This window comes from Eleginops maclovinus, chromosome 10, assembly GCF_036324505.1.
Source record: "Eleginops maclovinus isolate JMC-PN-2008 ecotype Puerto Natales chromosome 10, JC_Emac_rtc_rv5, whole genome shotgun sequence".
Classification (NCBI taxonomy): domain Eukaryota; kingdom Metazoa; phylum Chordata; class Actinopteri; order Perciformes; family Eleginopidae; genus Eleginops; species Eleginops maclovinus.
In genome coordinates, this window is record NC_086358.1 from 6,224,279 (window position 1) to 6,244,616 (window position 20,338).

General features: G+C 39.3%; 2 protein-coding genes across 24 annotated transcripts in view; both read right to left on the reverse strand.

Moving 5' to 3' along the window:
- The window catches only part of si:ch73-103b11.2 (myosin phosphatase Rho-interacting protein), a 45,540-nt gene extending 43,196 nt beyond the window's left edge, over positions 1-2,344 (reverse strand). For 9 of the 10 annotated variants that reach the window (XR_010166560.1, XR_010166559.1, XM_063892592.1 and 6 more), the window contains exon 1: positions 1,586-2,344. Coding sequence is in view for 8 of the 10 variants with exons in the window: in XM_063892592.1 (XP_063748662.1) it covers positions 1,586-1,705 (120 nt within the window). In the remaining 2 variants the exon portion in view is untranslated. The remainder of the gene's footprint in view (positions 1-1,585) is intronic. The other variant, XM_063892591.1, reaches the window with a different exon arrangement.
- A 1,368-nt stretch (positions 2,345-3,712) lies between these two features.
- Positions 3,713-19,533, reverse strand: LOC134871135 (actin-binding LIM protein 1-like). Of its 14 annotated transcripts, none has more exons than XM_063893749.1 (20): positions 17,977-18,040; positions 15,056-15,193; positions 13,288-13,471; positions 13,089-13,204; positions 12,332-12,458; positions 12,123-12,216; positions 11,781-11,868; positions 11,581-11,639; positions 11,355-11,411; positions 10,672-10,749; positions 9,788-9,958; positions 9,165-9,194; positions 8,936-9,065; positions 7,279-7,329; positions 6,888-6,952; positions 6,635-6,680; positions 6,518-6,525; positions 6,142-6,216; positions 5,455-5,535; positions 3,713-5,174 (listed from the first exon to the last, which is right to left on the reverse strand). In XM_063893749.1, the coding sequence occupies exons 1-20, from the start codon at positions 17,987-17,989 to the stop codon at positions 5,061-5,063; spliced, it is 1,725 nt and encodes a 574-aa protein (XP_063749819.1). In that variant the 5' UTR covers positions 17,990-18,040; the 3' UTR covers positions 3,713-5,060. The 14 variants fall into 14 exon arrangements, 13 of the variants coding, with proteins under 13 accessions (XP_063749819.1, XP_063749812.1, XP_063749814.1 ...); XR_010166635.1 differs by lacking the exons at positions 6,518-6,525; positions 17,977-18,040 and adding exons at positions 8,689-8,778; positions 19,127-19,533 and having other exon boundaries at positions 5,000-5,174; XM_063893742.1 differs by lacking the exons at positions 3,713-5,174; positions 5,455-5,535; positions 6,142-6,216; positions 17,977-18,040 and adding exons at positions 8,689-8,778; positions 10,572-10,589; positions 19,127-19,533 and having other exon boundaries at positions 6,243-6,525; positions 9,788-9,820.
- Positions 19,534-20,338: the final 805 nt, after the last annotated feature.

Sequence of the window (20,338 nt, forward strand, 5' to 3'; positions counted from 1 at the left end):
TACGGATATCACGGTACAGGGATAACTAATCAATCTCGGGAATATATTGCATTTGAAAGAACACACACCCATTTACGCTTCTTCCTGTCTCAGTTTACATTGGAGTGGAAGATTCAAATTAATAGACTCATCACTCCCATTTAGCGGATGGGGGTTTGAACACACCACAGAATAGGCCACTGTCTTAACATGTCTTTGCATTGCGACCAATTATTCAAAATCTGGGATTTGATAACGGTATCCCAAAGCAAATTGCGAAACTCTATATTTGTTCACACCCCTAGGAATCACACCTTACAGAGTAGACTAAGTTATTTTACGATGGGAGTACAAGAAAGAACAGTAAGTGTTGAAAGGGAATATACGAATACCGGGACACTAGCTTTATCCAAGTAGAAACTCTGAAACCAAGGGTCCCATCTCTCTTCACATGACCTGACAGCAACCCCAATTGAAAGTCCACAGAAGAGAGAAAAGATGAGATGAATTTAGGTCATTTTTTACACTTCAGTGGTTCAGTGGGTTAAATGGAGCCATTTGAGTGTGTTCGCGTGTGTTCATGGCCTTTCAACTTCTTATTACCCCACATTATAAATCACTGTAAAACTGCAGCAATAGCGTTGGGCTTTGAGGGGCGTATTGGTGGGGAGGCAAAACTAATGCTGGAAATATGCACTGGAAAAGACTCACAGGCCTTCAGTATCTTCTTTACACTGGATTCAAACAATGAATAACTTGGCTAGCACATCCTTGGTTTTCAGTTCCTGACCGCCGATGATAACATTTCCCGGTTGCGGTCATCAAAGGATAAAGTTGTTGGACAGTGGGTCAGAAATTCCTCTGAGGAGGACACATACCCCCAAAAGTATTTCCATCTCAACAGAGGAGCCATTGGTCATAGAGGAGGAAATTACAGGAAATTGTGGACAATGTCGGCTTGAAGTTAGTCATCACACAGCCATGTCGAAGCTAACGTAAAAAGCATCAGGGGTGTCATCACACAAACTGCCTGGATACTGGGGACTCTTGATCTGTCCCGTTAAACAGCTTACCAAAAGGCAATGACCACGATAAAGGCCAACAGAGTTCAGCTGCCAGATGCCACCTTTCACAACCCACCAATGTCAACAACTCGTGCCAGTAGGAAGCATTATTGAAACAGCTTCATTTTGGATTAACATGGCACAGATTGTGTCAGTCTCCAATGTTTTTGAACTATCATTGGACATTTGGATAAAACACATAGGATTGGACACCAAACCAACTTTAGACAATGAAATAAAACACTGACCCAAAGTAGTCAACAGAAGCAGCTGATAGTAGGCTACTGTGCTGGAAAGCATGGAGCTGGGTGGAGCCATATCTGCATGAATTGAGGTCAATATGTGCCCTTGGGCAGGAAACTAATTATGTCCAATTAATCTAACCTTTGCACTTCATGGTCTATTGACATATGACTAACCATTTGAAATGTGTACATCAGAAGGAGGGATACAAACAGTGTTTCAGTGCATCATTAATACAGCATACTTACATAGACAGTCATCACAAGTGTGACATGTTATTTTAAAAAGCATTTGGTCACCTGATTCAAGTCTTCGTCGTTCAGCAAATGTGATTCTCTGGGCTTGAAGCAGTTCTGGCATTTGCTTTTGTTAAAAATGTTGGCTTGAAATTTCCGACAAGCATTGTCTTTGAGTGACATGGTTGACACTTGATGAGTAAAAAAAAAAACACAACTTCAAAAGAGAACTGATGAATCGTCGCAGTCAAATGATTTGGTATGACTTCTAAAAAGTGTGCAGTCCGTTTTAAAGAGTAACGTAGTTCACCTGTCCTGTGTTACCTGAGGCGGTGAGTAACCCCTCGCTAAGTGGTATCTAACATAGTCATCTTGTGCAGGGGGGGTTTCGCCTCCCGCAGCTAACTTTTGTTGTTGTGCTCACTAAGAACTTGTCTAGTAAGTCCTTGAAAGCGCAGACAGGTGTGCACGGTATTTTCCTCAATTGCCTCCTGCAACGAGGTGTTTCTCAGGTGACCCTCCGGGCCTCGAACTCGCTGCAAAGGTCCCGTCAGCCTCCATCGGGTGGAACGGATCTACCGAGGAGGGAGAGTCCACTTTGGCCCCTCTCTATCTAACAAGTGATACCGCATTCATTGCTCTTGAATCCTTTTAACGCCTCCAACACCAACTTTAAAAAACGCCATGGACGCGGCTGTCAGACAGTTGGATCCATAGCGTCGATTCCCCGGTCGTCGTAGCACCGTTTCCCCCCCGGCTCTGGTACGCAGTCTGAGGTGGATGTTTTCGATGAAAATCCTCGCCTGGGCCAGTCTGTGTAGAGACTGGGAGGTGCTCAATAGAGAGTGAAGTGCTGATTGACAGCAACGCCGACCAATCAGAAACGCCCACAACCGAGCTCGTGCGTTAACTGACCAATAGAAAGCCTCGGAATTCTCCAACGCTTTCCCTCAAGCTAGGTGGGCTTTAAAGGTTCAAGGTTCAGCCCATGATAACAAAAACAACAACTTCTGTGTGAAACTGTGATGTTATCAATGTTAGCCTGAGATAATATTTTTCAGTGCCCTCTGAAAAGACATAGGTTTATTCAGGGTGCCTCTTTTATGAGTAATAATATTTACTTTGCATGTTTTCTGTTTGGTGTGCTAATCTTTCAAACTGAACTAAAAAAGCAGAATAAAAATTGGTGGACAGAACATTTCTCTTTCTTTCACTTCCAGAAATTGAACACTGTCAAAAAGTGTTGCCTCAGATGAAAATGATTTATGCTGGTTTGAGACTTTACTAGATTTATTTTAATAAACATGATAACATCTTATGATTATGGTTATATGATCTTCCTTCCATAATAATTGCCATAAAATGCACTACAGTATGTAAAGATTTGTCCCTCTGTGACCTAGCCTACCAGCCTGAGCCTATATATCACACAAAATATTGTCCAAAACTCTTAATATTTTACCCAATTTAAACACATTCCTCAATCGACTCGTTTGATAAGGACAGATGAAAAGCAGGAATGTATTTTACTTAATGATGATTTAATCTGCTTACATCATCCTATACTCATGGGTCTAGTAAGCCACTATGGAAAGGACCACGATTAAAGCCATGTTTCCACTATAACCACTACATGTTAGATGCAAGTAAAGAAAAAGAATGTTGCAGATACACTGATAAATACAATCTTTTAAAAAAAAGCTTGGCAAATATTCATGATTAACATGCAAAGCAATCATGAAGTGGTGTTTTGATTCCAGGCTCCAGAGCACCATCTGTTGGTTTCACAGTGAGTAACTTTTGGAAATGGAAAAAGAAAAAACAAATGGCTTTATGGATACAAATGTAAAGTGATCCGTGAGTTTGTGATGTTATGAAAATGGTATCATACCGAGTAGGATTTCTTATTATGGATTTTGACTGATATTCTCAATGGTAAGAAAACAATCATGCTGTACTGGAAGAATATTCATCATGACAGTTTCTCTGCACATAATAGAAAGCCAGGTCTGTTGTCTGCATGTCTGTTTTCATGGGCAACTTCCAAGAGTCTTTCTTCTTTTTTTTCCAAGTTGATGATCCAGACTCCTGGGAGATGCACACAAAGAAAACCTGACATGTGCAAAAATATGGCCTCATCATGCATACACAACCTCATTCTGTCAATGAAGAGACATTCATTTGCTCAACTTGGAAGAAGTGCAACACTTTATTTAGGGCGCTTGAGGTGTTGTGCTGGGACAGCAGTGAGAAGGTAACACATACAGTAAAAAGTCAGGGGAAAACATAAAACAAAACAAAAAGGGTCAAATTCCCCTAATCGTTCAAAAGTTCGATTAGGCACATTCCAGTGATCATTTAGTCACTCAAAAATGTTGCTTTACAGCCATATGTTAACAATTGTGTATTCAGGAGACAACAAAGTGTGATTAAATAAATAACAGAACTAAAACAGTTTATAGAAGTAGACATGAAAACATTGTCACATCATTTATCAGAATGACGTGTTATTGACATGAAGACATGTACCTAATCACTGCAGCATACATCAGGTATCATGACGTACATTAAAGTGTACTAATAATGATCTACAAAGGCTTTTAATTAAAGACAAGTCAACTTGAGCTAGCCTCACAGCCTTTATGGACTTTAAATTCCATAAATACCCTCTAAATATATTGCTTGGTCTATAAACATTCTGAACATCTTAAGAAAAAAATTCCAAACCCATTTGCTGAAAGTCCCAAGGTGATGTATTTAAATGTTCAGTTTAATAGGATACAAAATAGGTTTCCGTTTTTGCATGAGACACCCAGCGATTATTGTCAAAATAGTTTGCGATTATATTATCTGTGGTTCTGCTTTTCAAACCATATGTTTTAAAATTAAGAAAACTTGAATTTTCAGAGGGCAAACAGAAAATCTTGGAGAAAAAACATTATCAAGCTAACCATTTCTTCCAGTTGCCATGTGCAATACATCATTTTTAGCATACATTCCCCTTTAAAATGGTGTCACTGATCATAATCCAGAGTTTTGCAAAATAAACAAAATATGAGCCTTTTGCTAATGATTTGAACTTAACCACTGTAAGCGTTGTGTAAAGCCAATTAAAATATTAGAGGTTAAGATTAGGTGAGGTTGTCTGTATGAGTTATTCTCACAAACACAGTCTGGTGCCTGAAGTCAACAATTAACACGTGACTGTCTCTGTTCTTGATGCCACACTTCCTGTTGCATTTAGGATAATTGGAGATTGTAAACATCTGCATCATCCAATATGAACATATTCCCTAATGAGTTTGGGCTGAAAATATAAAATAATAATGGCTATCTATTAGTGAAGGCAATATAGTAAGTTGAGTTCTCAAGTTCATTTTTGATTTGACATATTAACAATGTTCCTAACAATAACCCACATAAGGTAACTGGGAAACACAAAAGCGTGCCTAGTTTTTTAGAAATAAACGTAAGGGGTCATCAGAACACAATATTTACTGCACATTAACCACGAGTCAAAGCATGCATCAGGCAGCACTCAGAAGAGATTTGCACGCTTCTTCATGTTATTTCGTTTCCATAGTGGAAGCATGTTAAATTCTTGGAAGCCCATGCCGAAAACCTCAAAGAATGAAGCCGGGGATAGGTGACGCTGCAAAGGAAAGAGTAGAGATATAACGTTGATGGTTAAAAAAAAAAGCTGCACGGATCATTTGTGTGGTGCATTTACTGTTCTTGAAATAAAAATCTACTGTAGGTTTGACTGAAAAAAAACATGTCCTCAAGGTCCTTAAGAAGAATATTTGAGCAGATGATGCCACTGTAGAGGAGTTAATCAACGTCCATGTAGGTATAAGGCATGGTGTGTAGCGCTGACAAAAGGCTATGGATCTTTATCCACTTTAATAATAATGCTATTGTTGCTACTTTACCTCAAGTTTTGTCCGGTCTACATCCTTGGGCAGCTTCACCCGGCCTCGACTCCCAACTGAGAGCAGCTCATATGGGTAGACCTTGACAAAACAAAGCCGGGTTGAGAATCCTTAATACGTTGATTCTTGCACATGCTTCCCCTAATCACAATCGTTTGTACGGATACCTTACCAGCTACCGAGGTACCAGATGAAGCAAGATCATCACGTAACATGCATCTTTTATGACCACTGCACTGTTGTCATGCATAATATTTAAATACTACGGTGGCCCTGAGTGTCGAAACACCCCAACATTCCAGGAAAAAAAAACATTTCACAAAAATGAAATTGTTTTTTTGCTGAAAAGTTGTTTTGTTTTAGGCAAGGTGTTTGGACCCTCATGGCCACCATTAACTAAAATGATACGACTGATATTTTCTGAATAGTGTTGTGTTTTCTCCCATGATGAGTATTGCAAATGTTTTGTTTTGACCCTCAAGGCCACCGTCACATAGTATGTATAGTAACTCAGTCTTTAGGGTGATGCTATTATAGTGAAAGGATAATAATTAGGATGCCCTTGAAACATATTCGACTATTGTTACTCGAGCAATCTTTTCAGCTTTTGCTGTAGGTGCAGAACATGATACATCTTTGCAGGGAAAACTCTCGCATAGCACACATGAATATACAAACAATACTTGCTTTCAGTTCCAACAAATTAGGCATGGACACTCCTCTGTCCATTCGTGCTAATGGATATTGACCGTCATGGGTGAGCTATAGAATGAAGCAAACACGTGCAATGGAAAAATGTCATGGCAGGATTAATCACTTCAATTATAAAACCCAAATTACTGCAAGTCATTTATATTTGAGATTGGTGTGGTATATGTTAGTTACATAATACGTGCAATATACGCAATAATGAAGAGTTCGGCAAGCTGTAGCCACTGCTATAGCATTACAGATTTGAATACAATTGAGTTACTTGATAAAACATGCTCACGCAGACAGTGAGTTAAACCAAACAGGAAAGCAAAGAAAGCAAAAGCAGGGGATTTAAAGTCTTGTCACATACCTTAAAGTCTGAAAGGCGGGGAGAAAGGCCAAGAAAAGGCAACACAAATTAATTTTCAAAAGAATTATAGTGATTACTGAAACCCATGATAAAAAATAAAGATGTCTAAATACTCACCTTTAAATCTGTCACTGCTGTAATGGGAGTAATCAGCTGACCGTGGCTTAATTAGAAGAACAGACAGGGGGCAAAAAGAGGAAACAACAATCATTGATTCATTTATTAGTTGCTGTAAGTTGGACAAACGTCATTTAGTTTTTCTAATGTGTTTCTAAAGATACCAATTCCACCTACAGAATTAAAAGGTCACCCACTAGCCTTATGCAATAATTCACACAGACAGATTATGTATCGGTGATGTTGCTCTTACCGGATTGAGGCCCTTGCGACCGTATCCAGGCAAAGAGGCTGTTTGTGATGTAGAGGAATTTGGATCTATGTGAAAGTGAAACAGACAGATCAGTTCCTCATCAGACGACTTACAGCCAGACTCGGCTCCTTGTGCAAATTAGATCCGATTTACTGATTCAGATATACTTCCCCTGGTTCTGTTTTTAGGCTTTTGCTAATTGATCTGTAAAACACACTTCTCAGTACTGCTCTATTTTTAGATTTACAACTAAATTGTATAACAAGGTGTTATCCAGGCGCTTAAAATACTCCAATGTTGTGAAATGAAACACGACGGAGATAATAATCAGTGCCTTTAAAAGAGTCGAGCAGCGTTAAAAAAGATTAAATAAATGGAGAACAAATCATACCTTGCTGTTTATAAATTGGAGGCCGTCTGTACATATTAAAGCCTTCGTCTGCTGATGGAAACAAAATGCAGCGTTAGCAGATGATTCATTCTTAAATATCACACAGCAGAACGGGAATAACATTAACACTGTCAGTTAGAACCCACTGTCGTGTCCCATTTCTCCTTTTTCAATGTCTTAATATGGTATTTATATGTACATTTTAACATATAATTTAGAGGAAATTCCCTGAAAAGGACTGGAACTAGAATTGGCATAATGTATAAGTATATCTACAACATTATATATAGTATATCTGACATTTACAACATAGAAAACAGGCCAGATGTGCCAAAAGCTTGAGCAATAATGACATTTATATTTGCAGAAAAACACCTTTTTGTAGATGTTTTCTTAAATATAAATTCATGTTATTGCATCGTTTCAGAAATCCTCATCGAGATCACTTTAAGGATCTAATGTTTCTAATTGTTGAATATAAAAACCACACATCGATCACTATACAAAATCAAGGCCGTGTGGTTTGTGAGGGATTTTCATCTCCCACTGAAAACACATGCCAGCGATTAGCGGTCAGAGCTTGTCATATTACACACACACACACACACACACACACACACACACACACACACACACACACACACACACACACACACACACACACACACACACACACACACACACACACACACACACACACACACACACACACACACACACACACACACACACACACACACACACACACACACACACACACACACACACAATAACACAGGCTTCAAAAACCTATAAATAGAGCTTTAGAGGAATGTGTGAGTGAAGTCGGGAACAGGCACCGGAATATTTACTAATTCAAATCAATCAAACCAGTTTTATAAATACCCACTTTGATCTAGATTTATTTGAAGGATTTATTTTCAGGGGAATAAGTTAGTGAGGCGCCTGAACAAGAGGAAAGAAAAAGTAGGGCCAAGTAAAATATGAAATTAGGGGGAAAAAGGGAAGATTAATGGAAGATTTGAAGGAGCAAGCAGGTGTGTTTTTTTTCTGTCTGGGGCACAAACCGTTGTTGTTTATGTTAAACTAAGATAGGAAAATAGTAGGAGGGCGACTGATCTATGAAATGTGACCACTAGATGGCTCAGGGTTTCTAACAATAAAAGAAATCACATCTCTCTGTCCTAAAAAATTCCATCTTTGACCCATAAACCAGTTTGTCTTTAGTACTTCTGTCGTATTAAATGATTGTTTTATCAAACTTACCACAGTCCCTTGTAGTTTAGAACATAAATAGCTATTAAATATAAGTGTTTGATAGGAGATATAAAAGATAGGCAAAGAAGGTAAGGCAATACCAGGAGGGGAGAAGGGATGCATTGAAGGTGGCAGCAGAGCAGGGGTTCTTACCTTTAGTGTGAGGCAGAAGGTTGTGACATAAAGGGGGAGCAGGGCATGTGTCATTGTTGCAAGATATTAAAGAGGAAGAAAGCACCAATCCTGTTTGTTATTCCACGAAAGCAGTGGAAGGAGGAGTCGTGGAAGCAGAGCAGATAAGGGAAGGCGGTAAAACAAAAGAAAAAGTGAGCAGAGGTGGGCTAAGATCTATCGAAAGGTGATACAGAGATTCAAAGTTGACTTTTGTGCGTTCACTCACCTGGCCGGTGGAAGTGCTGCGGTGATCTGGACAGAGACGGAGTGTAGCTGTGACGATTGTGCAGTGATTGAACCCCGAACGATCCCTGGCTTGCAGATGCGGGTATGGACTTTTTGATTTCAAAACTCTCCTTGAAAGAACATAGACACAAAACTAGTGTGAATGCACAACAAATCAAAATGAATGTGTGTGTTAAATACGTCCGCTTTTATAAAAAACTAATATTTACCTCTGTGGTTTCAGATACGCTTTCTGGTGACTTAATCAAAATGACAAAAATAAAAGTTGAAACCAGAAAGAAACATACACTTCAGATGCTTCAGATAAAAATAACTCAAGTATGAAATGAAAAAAAACATATATAACAGAGAAACATATCCTAACCACCATGCATCTTTTAGAGGGGCCCTTGTGACATGTTGACATCCTTTAATGTAGGAGGCTCTGTTGTGATTGGCCAACCGCTTAGAGATGTCCCGCCCCTTAGCCTATCACGTACAATGTGTCAGAGGACTAGCCAATAGAAGCGCAACTGTTGTTGATGTCACGATGTTACGGAAGTAAACAAAGGAGTCCAATGGAGGCGTTTCAGGCATGGGGGGGGGAGTGTGGGAGAGAAACTCCCTCTGGAGGGAACTTTTTAGACCATTTACATGCACAAAACCTATATAACACACTACGGGAAAGGGCCTCTTTAAAATGTTTTAGAAGAGGAAAACATCTTTAAAAGTATCATATCTGGAATAAGAAAAATGACCAAAAGTTGGAAGTCTTAGGTTTCCACATGAAACCAAAGAAAACAACATCCAAACAATGACACACACAAATGTCGCCGGTAGAACTTGACGTTACCTCTGCACAGCTTCGCCTGTCCTGTCTGTTGCCCTTGTTGTCCAAAGAAGAGGAGTTGTCGTTCACAGACTTATAAGACATCATATCAGGATGCTCTATTTCATATATAGCCTTGACTCTGGGAATGGCTGCTAAATCTCGGTAATCAATGATCTCATTATCTACTTTTGCCTGGGACCAGGAAGAGGGAGGAGAGAGGAGGACGGGGGCAAGGGGGATGAAGGACAAAGAAGGAGCAGACAGCATGGGTTACGTCAGGTGAAAGGTGGCTTATAACAAGACTTCAAGGAATGAAACTTTAATCCCACCAAAACAGTCTTTGGCACATGAGGTGGACAGATTTACACTGTAATCTGTGACCAGTAGCTGTTTTTATTTACTATCTACATACTGTACTTCTTTTAAGTATAAGAAAGGTAGGTTGTTTTTAGCTCACATTTGAGGTGTTTTGATAGGGGGAAAGTTTATTCCACACAATACAGTGGCAGTCTATGGAACATGATAAACTGGAATGAGGAAACTAAAAGGATACCAAAAGCAACAAGTTGTTTTTGTAATCAATTTCAGAGTTGCTATTGACTTCAAATGGATCAAGCAAAGATGAATCTAAATTCCTTTTCAACATGTGGTTGCTTTTTGTTCAACCGCAATTGAACTCAGTTTGTTCTCCCCTAACATTAAAACTTGTTCCGATCAGTCAAGGTAAAGCTGAAAGACTATGTTCACATTGGCTATTTTCCTAAAATGATTCCCTCTGTTTACATAAAGAAAGATCTTGAGACACCTTATCCACGCGACTTGCCTGTACAAATAAATGATAAATCAAATGTAAAATCAAGCCACGTGAATTCTGTTCGGCGTCAGATGTCGTCACAAGAACTTACACAGATGGTTCGTCCAGGACTCCCCGGGGTGCATGAACCCGGCCGGGAACTGGAGCTTTCCGATGAGGATCTAGTGGGCTAAAAGAAAAAATAGCTCTTAGTTTCACTCATAGGACGCTGAGGAACCTCGTACTTTTGCTTAGGTGTTAGCTCAATGTCTCCTCATATAACTTGGTCCTCAGATCTCCACTAGAAGCACTAAGAGTCATGATGCAGCAGAGAGGGCCTGGCATCATGCGTGTGCAATGCTCCACATTGTGATATGCTCAATAATAAAACCCCTTTATTTGTAGCTAACAATATCAGCCAGGATTTTGCGTATATTGGTGTATATTGTACAGGAAATAAAATAGCCAAGCATGCATCTCGGTCAACATGAAATTCAATATGCTACAGCTATTGGGTTTTAATGTTTTGTATGAAATGTAATAAATATTGGACCATCGTTATGCTTTACAGCTGCAGCAAACGTATAGGCTTAATTTACTAATAATTGGATGCAAAAATTCAACTTTAAAGAAGTCATATTTTTGCTGCCTTGAACTAGCACACTTGAAGCCTGGTGAGCAAAGTGATGCAAGTGAAACAAGCGAGTGCGGTTCATCTCAAAGCGTGAGATTATTACAGCCTGCTAACTCTAGAAAAGCATCGGTGCAAAAGGCAGGTCTGCTCACGATAATAACCTTCACTTTTTGTTGGGGGAAAAAGAAATCAAGACAAGGTGTTTTTGGTCTGCTGACCTGGGAAGGAAGAGAAAGTGTGAGGACAGCGACGTGCAAAAAACATCACACTCGCCTCCTCCTCCTTTTCACAACAATTACAACAGCTGGATATTACCAGATATTTGGAGATCATTTTAACTTAGTTTAAGTAAGTATGAAGTTAAGGTGAATAAGTGGGTTTTTTTACCATGTAACTGTCATCAGTTCTGCTGTTGCTTCTGCAGTGCGGGTGCCAAACTGTTGATCCTGTCAAGGCAGGGACATAAAGCACTGTTCATACATTGACCATTTACGTTATTTTTGTAATTTATGTATCCGTCACAGGTTTGAATCCCCATACGCACAATAAAAACATGCACATCCACTTGAGGTATTTCTCACACTGACCTTGCAGAAACATTTCTTCGCCTTCTTTGAACATTTTCTCACATCGGCTGCATCTTGCACAGCTGGGGTGATAATGTTTCTCCCCTGCCTATAGGTTGATGATGAGATAGGAAACAGCTTCAGAGTAAGGCAGTATCACCGGCAATAAAAAGACATCTAAAAATGTGTCTGAGATAGTTCAGAATGTAATTTGAGTTGAGTTGAAGGGGCCAACAAACACATTCACTCAAGATAAGATATCAAAATAAGTGTATTTTGCAAAAAATGACTTTTCCCTGCCAATATAATTTTAACCATGCAACCATGAGCAACATCTGTACTGAAAAAACAAAGATGTCTCACCTCCAGGACTTTTCCTGTAATAAACCTCTGACACGCGTCACATTGCACCCCAAACTGAAACTGGTAGTCCCTCTCACAATAGGGAACGCCGTCTCTGAAAGAAAAGACACTGACATTAAAATCTGATATTCTTGAATGTGTATAATTTGGGCTTTTCTAATTCCAACCTTATTTTGTTAGATACTTTTAAATGAGAGGTGTGTATTTACTTGCTGATATATTCTCCGCTCAGCACCTTCCTGCAGGTTTTACACTTGAAGCAGCCGAGGTGCCACTGGCCCGCCAGCGCTAACAGAGCCTGGCCGTTCTTGATGTCTCTACCACAGCCAGAGCAGTCTGAAAACACAAACAGGACATACCCAGTAAGAGAGTATCCATTTATTAGCTTCCTTAGGTAATACACTTACTAGGAATAACAACCTCATATAATCCCACTTAAAAATCCCAACTATCCTTTTAACTCTCGACGTCCAAATAGGCTCATACATTTTGTTTGAAACAACTCAGTTCCTTGATATTGTTTCCGGATATACATGTATGAAATGAAATATTTGAGTCTCTGTGTTGTTTCCTTGAGATTTGTTCTAAGAAACCCCTTTATTTAAAGTCCTTAAGAGAGATCTTCTTAATCCAGAGGCATTAAGAATCTGAATCCTATTGATCTCTGCCCTATCTATAGCTGTCAGCTAGACAAGGTCAAGTTCATACAGAGAGTATGTTTCTACTGTATCTCTTAGTCATTACCTGGCAGGATCCCAGTGGGATTGTGGGGATTTTTAAGGTAATGTAAACTCAGTGTTGTACAGCTGATCATTGTTAAGTGCATTATCCTCTGTCTGATTATGCCCGCAAGGGATCAGAGTCTCTGGTCTGTTTTAAAGCTTCTTTAATCAATATGTTTTGATCTCAACACTGGATCAAATGGAAGTAATGCGCATAGAGTCGATAACACAGGAGTGCACTTACTATTAAAAGAGCTGATGTCTTTAGGACTAAGAACTGGAGACACGGGCCGGATACATCGCTGACAGAGGCAGTCCTTTCCACTGAAGGTGACGCAATCCCCAGCAGGAAAGGGCTGTCTGAGAAACAGAGAAAGAGTTTACCCCACACGGAAAATAACTGTTCTGCTTCCAAACTCCCAAGATTTTGTTTTCTCAATTACTTGCAACCGGTGCACACAAAGCAGGCTGGGTGATAGGTCTTCCCCAAAACTGTGACCACCTGTCCCTCCACAAACTCCCCGCAGTTGTTGCAGAGCGTGCCGTGAATCCTCTGGAAGTCCAGCGGGCAGAAGTAGTCACTGTTCTTCATGAAGAAGCCACTCTGAGCCAGGTCGCAGCCACACACTGCACACAGACATACAGGGAGAGACAGATGACAACAGAAAGCATTAAAGCCACATTAGCTGTTTAGCAAATACGGCTAGATTAAACTAGACCAAATTAGGGTTAACTTGCTCGGCATAAAGTGATTATATGTGTGTTCCTTAAATACAGCTTTAAGAAGTCAAACAAACAACAAATTCCAATCTGCACTTTTGTTGGCACCCTTGCTGTTTTCATGGCTCATTCGATAGGCCTGCTTTCATTGCTAAGGATCATTTGTATTGATAACCTTATAAAATATCTAGAACTCATCCTGAAAGTACTCTTTTTGAGTTTATGTGTATTGGTTTGCATATGTTGCCTTTTGCCTGACAATTCATTTCTTTGTATTCCTTGCTTATTAAATTCCCTTTGGTATTTAAATCAAATTAAATAAAATGAGAGCTGTCAGAGTAGTAGAGTGAAAAACTGCAACAGCTATGTAATCCATTAAAGATGTTATTTGGGCTGTCTGACCTAATGAATCTGCCAGTGTTCATGTGTTTGACATGTTATTGACAGAGGGGCAGTGTTTCTTCGGTGCTTTGTTTGGAGTCACTTGATACCACGCAACCCATATCCGAAACTGTGCCTCTGAACCTGCCACTTCAGAAATGCCAAGGGCATTACTGCACGGCTCTATTCCTGTCCTGTAGCTATGCACTAACACCTTACATGTTTTGTTGGTTTTTAAATACTTTTAAAATATGCATAATACACATAATGAAGCCCACTAAGCTCTAGATGCCCAGGTCCTCCCACTGCTATATACTGCAGGATTCTCTGTTCTAAATGTCTCTTTGTTTCCCCTGCGCTCTGAACACCGTCACATGGGATGAAAGGGCAACAACACGAGAAGCTTGTCAGGTTAAATTAGTGGGGACAATAGCCTGATGAGAAAATATGTTTTTCACAAAACAAAGTAACTTTAATTAATCTGAGTCTGACAACAGCCATGCAGAATATTTTCTACGAAATTGAATTTGATGGCACCAGCAAGTTGACCAGCAAAATCAGCTCAATTTAAAAAAAGTTGAATGCAACCTAAAGGGTCCAATGTGACTTGCTTTCCTGCTTACATTCCCATTTTAATACATTATTTAACGAGAAAACACAAATGCTCAGGGTATAAATCATATTTATTATACATTTAACTAAAAGCACACCACAGTACTGCAGTCCTACTGAACAATGTCAGTATAGAAATGCATTACTAAGCCTCTGATGGGGGTCATCCCTATATCCCAAGGGGTCTAAGTTATTGAAGTGATATTGAATGATTGGTAAAGGCTTTTTTTATCTCAGCAATGTATATAAAAATCAATTTGTGGGAATAATGTGTACATAGCATTCCTCTATTTAGAAGTAATTTGGAGCAAAAGTCAGGAATTCATAACGTGTTCAAGACAGCCACGATTCATCCTCACTGCACATGAGGAGTTCTGTTCATTGGATTGTCCAATGTCCAAATTTAGTTACCTACAAGGAATCTACCTTTGACCTTATTACTAATTCCTGCTGTGTGATTGCAGGATGTCCACAACATCACATATTGATGGTACTCACCCTTGCAGGTAAAGCACTTTATGTGGAAGTGGTTGTTCTGGACTCGCAGCACCTGTCCTTTGCATGACTCCCCACACCTGAAGCACGGGATGATCCGCTTCCCTCCCAGAGCACCCGGGTCATCCTGAGCAAATGGCCCTAAAAGAGAGGGAGGAATTCATGAATCATCAAAAATGCATTATCTTTGTACTATAGAAACATGTCGTACAATATCAGCCAGCAGTCTCTGAAGATGCCGTATAGCCTTTGTTTTTTAATGTACTTCTTTATGACATCCTCCTTTCAAAACAGAAGGTACTGTCAACTTTTAATGTTTTCTCATACAAAGAAATCGATATTTTCAGATCATTCAGCAAAGAGGTTAAAAACTAGGGAAAGAAACAGGCTGCAAGATTTCGACAGGCATGCTAGCAGCGCTTTGAGGCTAATGTAGGCCCATATTGGCAAGTACTTAAGCTAACACTTAATGATAGCATAAACATGTTAGCATGCTCACAATGTCAATGCTAACTTTCTGCCATTTCGAAGAGAACAAGTGTATTGTGTTAGATATCGTAAAATGTAAACATTAACTTAAGGATTAGCATGCTAACATTTGTTATTGGAGTAAACTAAAAGTCTAGCCTATAAGCTAATGGGAATGTCATTGGTTTTGCTTGTGTTTGGGCGCAAAGTAGCATCATAAACTCCATCCTACAACCCTCTATGAATCGCCCTGTGAATGCTTTTACAACTGCTTTGCTTTGGCCAAGAACTACACACATGTATGCTACAGAGCACTAAACTGTATAGTGATTTAGAAAGACAGACAGGAGCTCATGAAGAAGCTATTACTTCACACAACAACATCAGCTTTATGGGCTTCTTGTGTGCCAAACTTAGTCTCTTACTTTAGCAAGAACCTCATTCCTTCTGCTTTTATCTAATTGATGTTTATAAGGCGGCAGAGGCAGTGGATGCCTATACAATCTAATCACAGCCCCACTTGAGAGGTCTTGAATGTGATTAGCAGAGGAGAGGGGAAAGAATGTGGCACGGTGAGAGCGCTGTGTGGACACCCAGCTAGAAAAACAGACACATGAGCTTCATCTTCTCTTCTTTCATTTACAGTTTTTCCACAAAAGTCAGAACAGGTTCATTGTTTAACCAGAAAACAGCGAAGCAGGAACTAACTATGAAATGTTTTTCGACTATACCAACACGATGTCCTTTCAGCTAGAATTTGTTCCCAACTTAGCCTAGTCAATGTGAAGAAAATTGAGTCAAGCACCACTGGTATGTGGCCCCACGACAGAGAGATTTGTCCCTATGGTAACAAGAAAGAAGTAACAAACTAGATTAAGAGACCAAGCTCCCAACGGTTAATAAAAGCTCACTGTAAGTGGTTATAATACTGTTAAATCTAATAAGTATTAAAAGAATCAATATCTAAACAACCTGACCTTCAGCTTCAGAGCAGGCTTGTGATGTATGATGTAAACAAAGGATGCAAAACGTAATGTATCTTTTCATCAAAGTAAAACGTAAAAAACTTGGCAGAATCCCAAAGGGAATGTGACCCGTTCTTTTGGCCATGGCACCCTAACAATGAGTGAAAATTCAGCCAAAGCGTGTGCGATTACACCTCAGATATTTGTTAATGACTGAGCTGTGATGCCAACAAACAAAAGCAAATAAATACTCCTACTGATTAAATATGTTGTTGTTTTTCTTCCCGTAGAACACATTGTGTTTGGCTTATGTAACAGTATAACATACGGTATCTGTGTGGCATTATCCTGCATGAAGAAAATCCTTTGTCTGCATTTAGTCTTTCTTCATTCGGAAATATTTTAGAAGTCCATAATGTCATCCACTCTTACTTGATCTGTCCCAGAATGTGAAGCTGATATGGTGTCAAGTATTAGCAAATGGTAGATTTAGAAAGACAGCAAATGGAGAGAAACCTGAGAACGACAGCTAATCACACAATCCACTATCTCAGGCTATGAAAATCTACATCTGTGTGCGTGCAAGGAGTGAGGGAGTTTCTATTTACAGAATCTTTATGTAGATGTTTAAATATAACTCATTCTATGTAAAGTACGAAGTACCGAAACACAGTACACACAATGGATTTTAAGTATACAATGAGGTTATACACTATCTAAATGCAAAACAAAATGTCTTTGAGTAATAGAACTGAGAAAAAGTACTGAGGTCACTGCAGCAGATTAATAAAAAATATGAAAATCAAAAGGGAAACAACTCTTAATTCCGAAGTCATCCTAAAAATCACATGCTGGTTAACCCACCATGATGCTCTACAATAGCTTCAACAGCTATGCTTCTACCTTTTCCCCACAATTCTGTTTAAAGATTAAGGAAAGGTTTATTAAGAATCATTACTTTTTGCTGTCCAATCCTAATAAATAAAATAAATGAAAATAGCATACATTAATGGGATTTGTTTTCAAGAATTCAGATCCCAAAGCTTTTACATAGCCATATTTAAGGATTTGTTATAATACAGTACAAAAGAAGACAAGATTATAAGCTTAGACAAAGAGCATCCAAGATGTCATGAGCATTATTTGTCATGACCTTTAACACAAAGTCCACAAAGATTTCAAGCAAAATCACAATAGACAACTAAAATGATACACATTTGTGCAGTAATTAAGTTAACAAAGTATTGACATTGCTCACTTTCTTAGAGACTATTTAATTAGAGATACAGCTGCAAGACTTTTTGATGTGACAAAATGTTAAATAAAACCAAAAACCTGATCTGACACACTCCCTTTTTCTCTCATTCTTTACCACACACTCTCACACACTCTCACACCCACACACACACACACACACACACACACACACACACACACACACACACACACACACACACACACACACACACACACTCACATAAAAATGTCTACCTTTCTCTTTCATGACAGTTGGTCGGTTTCTGCTCGTCCACTCACTGCAGCGGATCAGAGTGAGGAGAGGAACTAACGGGACTGCTGGTGCAAGGGGAGGGGGTGGTCCAAAACACAGAGGGCATGACTGTGTGTGTGTGTGTGTGTGTGTGTGTGTGTGTGTGTGTGTGTGTGTGTGTGTGTGTGTGTGTGTGTGTGTGTGTGTGTGTGTGTGTGTGTGTGTGTGTGTGTGTGTGTGTGTGTGTGTGTGCTCAAAGAGGACAGTAGGAATGGCGTTGTGCTTCTGAACAACAACTTCAACCATGCTCATAAAGAGATTAGTTAAATCTATGACATTTCATCCTGGAAACGCTATCAATTATTTAGAAATACCTTTTTTAATTTCAATAAACAGATCTTATTTCTGTTACATTGCAGAAGAAAAGTATAATGCAGCAAGGGATTGCTTGCACGTAGAACAAAACAAGAGATTCGCACTCAAATCTGCAGTTAAAATGTTCCAATTAATAACATTACAGACCTGATCAGTGTCCAAAATTCAACCTCCCTGTATTGTATAAAATCCAGACTCTGGTCTAAATCTTTTTGAATGTTATCTGTGTGCAGTGATCTTGACTACAGCATCAGAGAAGAACACAAACAAAGGACATTTTTAAAGTTTATATAAAAAGGGCAAATGTTGTGTCAGTTCTGCAAAATACATTCTGCACTTTTAATTGAACAGAGTCAGATGGTGTTTTTGGATGCAAACGCAACGAATGTTTGTTTGTTTGTTTACACGGAGCAGCCAAAGACAATGTCAAAGGGTTGACAGCAGAGTTACTCACATGTCAATTTTGTAGACCAAAAACCTTCAATATAATATAATATAAAAGGATGAATAGTGGTGCATAAGCCAGTTGAGAGTAAACATAATATAACCTGTGAGCCACATTATGGGTTATCTAATACCTTGACTTCTTTTAACAACATCAAATAATTCAATAATCAAAAAAGTCAGAAGAATCAAATCATTATCCAGCATTATTGTCAATGTCATATACCCAACAAATAATAGCCAAATAAAAGACTGCAATGACATGTCAATACAACAACAACAACAGCAACAACTTATAAAGATAAATACATAAGGAAGTAAACAATTCCTTACCTGTCATATTTTCAGACGTGCTAAACAACTTCTCACACAGGATGTAGTCGTCAGGGTTGATGAAGGGCAGCTGCTCCATCATGGACTGTCTAGGAATAAGGTAGAGGACCTCTGCAATTTCACCATCTTCAATAATGGACATGCGCCTGACAGAGTTCTTCCTCTTGACCCTGTCCAAAACTACCATTTCGTTGCTGGAGCCGCAGATCCGGCCCAGGCTGCGGAGGTTGAGGATGCCCGACATGCTTCTGTCGTCGAGGCTGTCGTCCGAACAGATCAGGCTGCAGAGTGACACTAGGTGAGAAACCATAAAGAGAATCTCAGGAGGCTAAAGCCCCTTGTTGAAAGTCAGCTGTTACGTTGCTTTCTAAGACTCTGAGACTGACTCAGCGTGTGTGTGTGTGTGTGTGTGTAAGTTGTGCATCAGGCAGGCAAAGACGCAGGCCTGCCACACACTAAGAAGATTAAGTGAAGTGTATTTTTAGCGTTTATCTCCGTGGTAAACACGGGATGTGAGCTCAGGGAAGTCAAAGACAGGTAACCTTTTTTCCAGGGACTTTGAGATGCATCCTTCTAATAATCTGGTAATTGGGGCACAATTCTAAGAAGATTATGAACCGTATGGAGCATTCAGTTATGTAAACCTTTACCAGGACTGTACAAATCAGAGTTTTCTGTCTGATCCTTTGTTGGATTATGACTGAAAACAATGACCAGTTGGAACATTTCATGACCCTTGCGTCTCTCAATATCAAACATTTGATTGTTTTTTTCCCCCTCCTCGTAGGTAATCTACTGGACTGCAGTCTTTAGGACGCTTACTACATTTAACCTGGCACAGGGTCAAGACAGGAGGTAAACTAAATAGAGTACTGAAATATTTGAGTAGTGCAGCATAATTCAAGAGCAGACCGGGCTGTCTAGATCAGGCGGTCTAATTCGCATTTAATCAAATTTGAATAACAAAACTCATTAACGCACAAGCTCTAACCACAACCTATGTGTAAAAATACTGAAATACCCTAACCTATAGGTTTGTTGTCCATACTGTATATAAATACACCTTTATTAAGCTATACAGGCTACCAGATAAGTGTTAAAATGACTAAACAGCAATTTACATTTCCATAAATGATACAGCAATACATGTGAATAGGCTTAAAAAATAAAGGAGAGTTAGTGTATACCTTAAAATTACTGCACTAACTTTTG

What these genes read in the sequence shown, in the direction of transcription:
- LOC134871135 (XM_063893736.1), bottom strand. Translation starts at nt 19,436, where the DNA reads ATGGTTTCTCACCTAGTGTCACTCTGCAGCCTGATCTGTTCGGACGAC. An exon ending in GCGTATCTGAAACCACAGAG is followed by an intron (nt 9,066 to 9,164) that starts GTAAATATTAGT and finishes TGTTCTTTCAAG; the next exon opens with GAGAGTTTTGAAATCAAAAA. An exon ending in GCAGCACTTCCACCGGCCAG is followed by an intron (nt 8,779 to 8,935) that starts GTGAGTGAACGC and finishes AATAACAAACAG; the next exon opens with GATTGGTGCTTTCTTCCTCT.